The sequence below is a fragment of the Nestor notabilis genome, unplaced genomic scaffold (assembly GCF_000696875.1).
Source record: "Nestor notabilis isolate BGI_N333 unplaced genomic scaffold, ASM69687v1 scaffold8061, whole genome shotgun sequence".
NCBI classification, from domain to species: Eukaryota; Metazoa; Chordata; class Aves; order Psittaciformes; family Psittacidae; genus Nestor; species Nestor notabilis.
The window spans coordinates 1-259 of record NW_009914266.1 but is presented as its reverse complement, the minus strand read 5'-3'; the positions used below and the strand labels follow the sequence as shown (position 1 = coordinate 259).

Here is a 259-nt window from a genome sequence, read left to right as displayed (position 1 = left end):
AAGGGTGGGAAAGGAGGGAGGGAAGGAGGCAGCCGGAGCTGGGGAGTGGGGGGAGGGGAGGGCCCCTCTCCCCTCAGAGCCCCCCACCCCTGCCCATGTTACCTGCTTTTGTGATCTCTGGGGCACTCAGTCCCATCTTGCTGCTGCTGCTGCTCTCTGTTTGGGCATTAGCATTGCCTCCTACTACTACTCCTCCAGGGCTAGGGCTAGGGCTGCTGCTGCTACTGCTGCTGCTCACAACATGGTTCCCCAGCAGCCC

At 62.5% G+C, this 259-nt stretch overlaps 1 protein-coding gene across 1 annotated transcript in view; it reads right to left on the bottom strand.

Moving 5' to 3' along the window:
• Positions 1 to 253, bottom strand: part of TAF4 (TAF4 RNA polymerase II, TATA box binding protein (TBP)-associated factor, 135kDa) — a 37474-nt gene extending 37221 nt beyond the window's left edge. The window contains exon 1 of the mRNA XM_010023574.1: positions 103 to 253. Coding sequence (XP_010021876.1) covers positions 103 to 136 — 34 coding nt within the window. The 5' untranslated portion in view covers positions 137 to 253. The remainder of the gene's footprint in view (positions 1 to 102) is intronic.
• Positions 254 to 259: the final 6 nt, after the last annotated feature.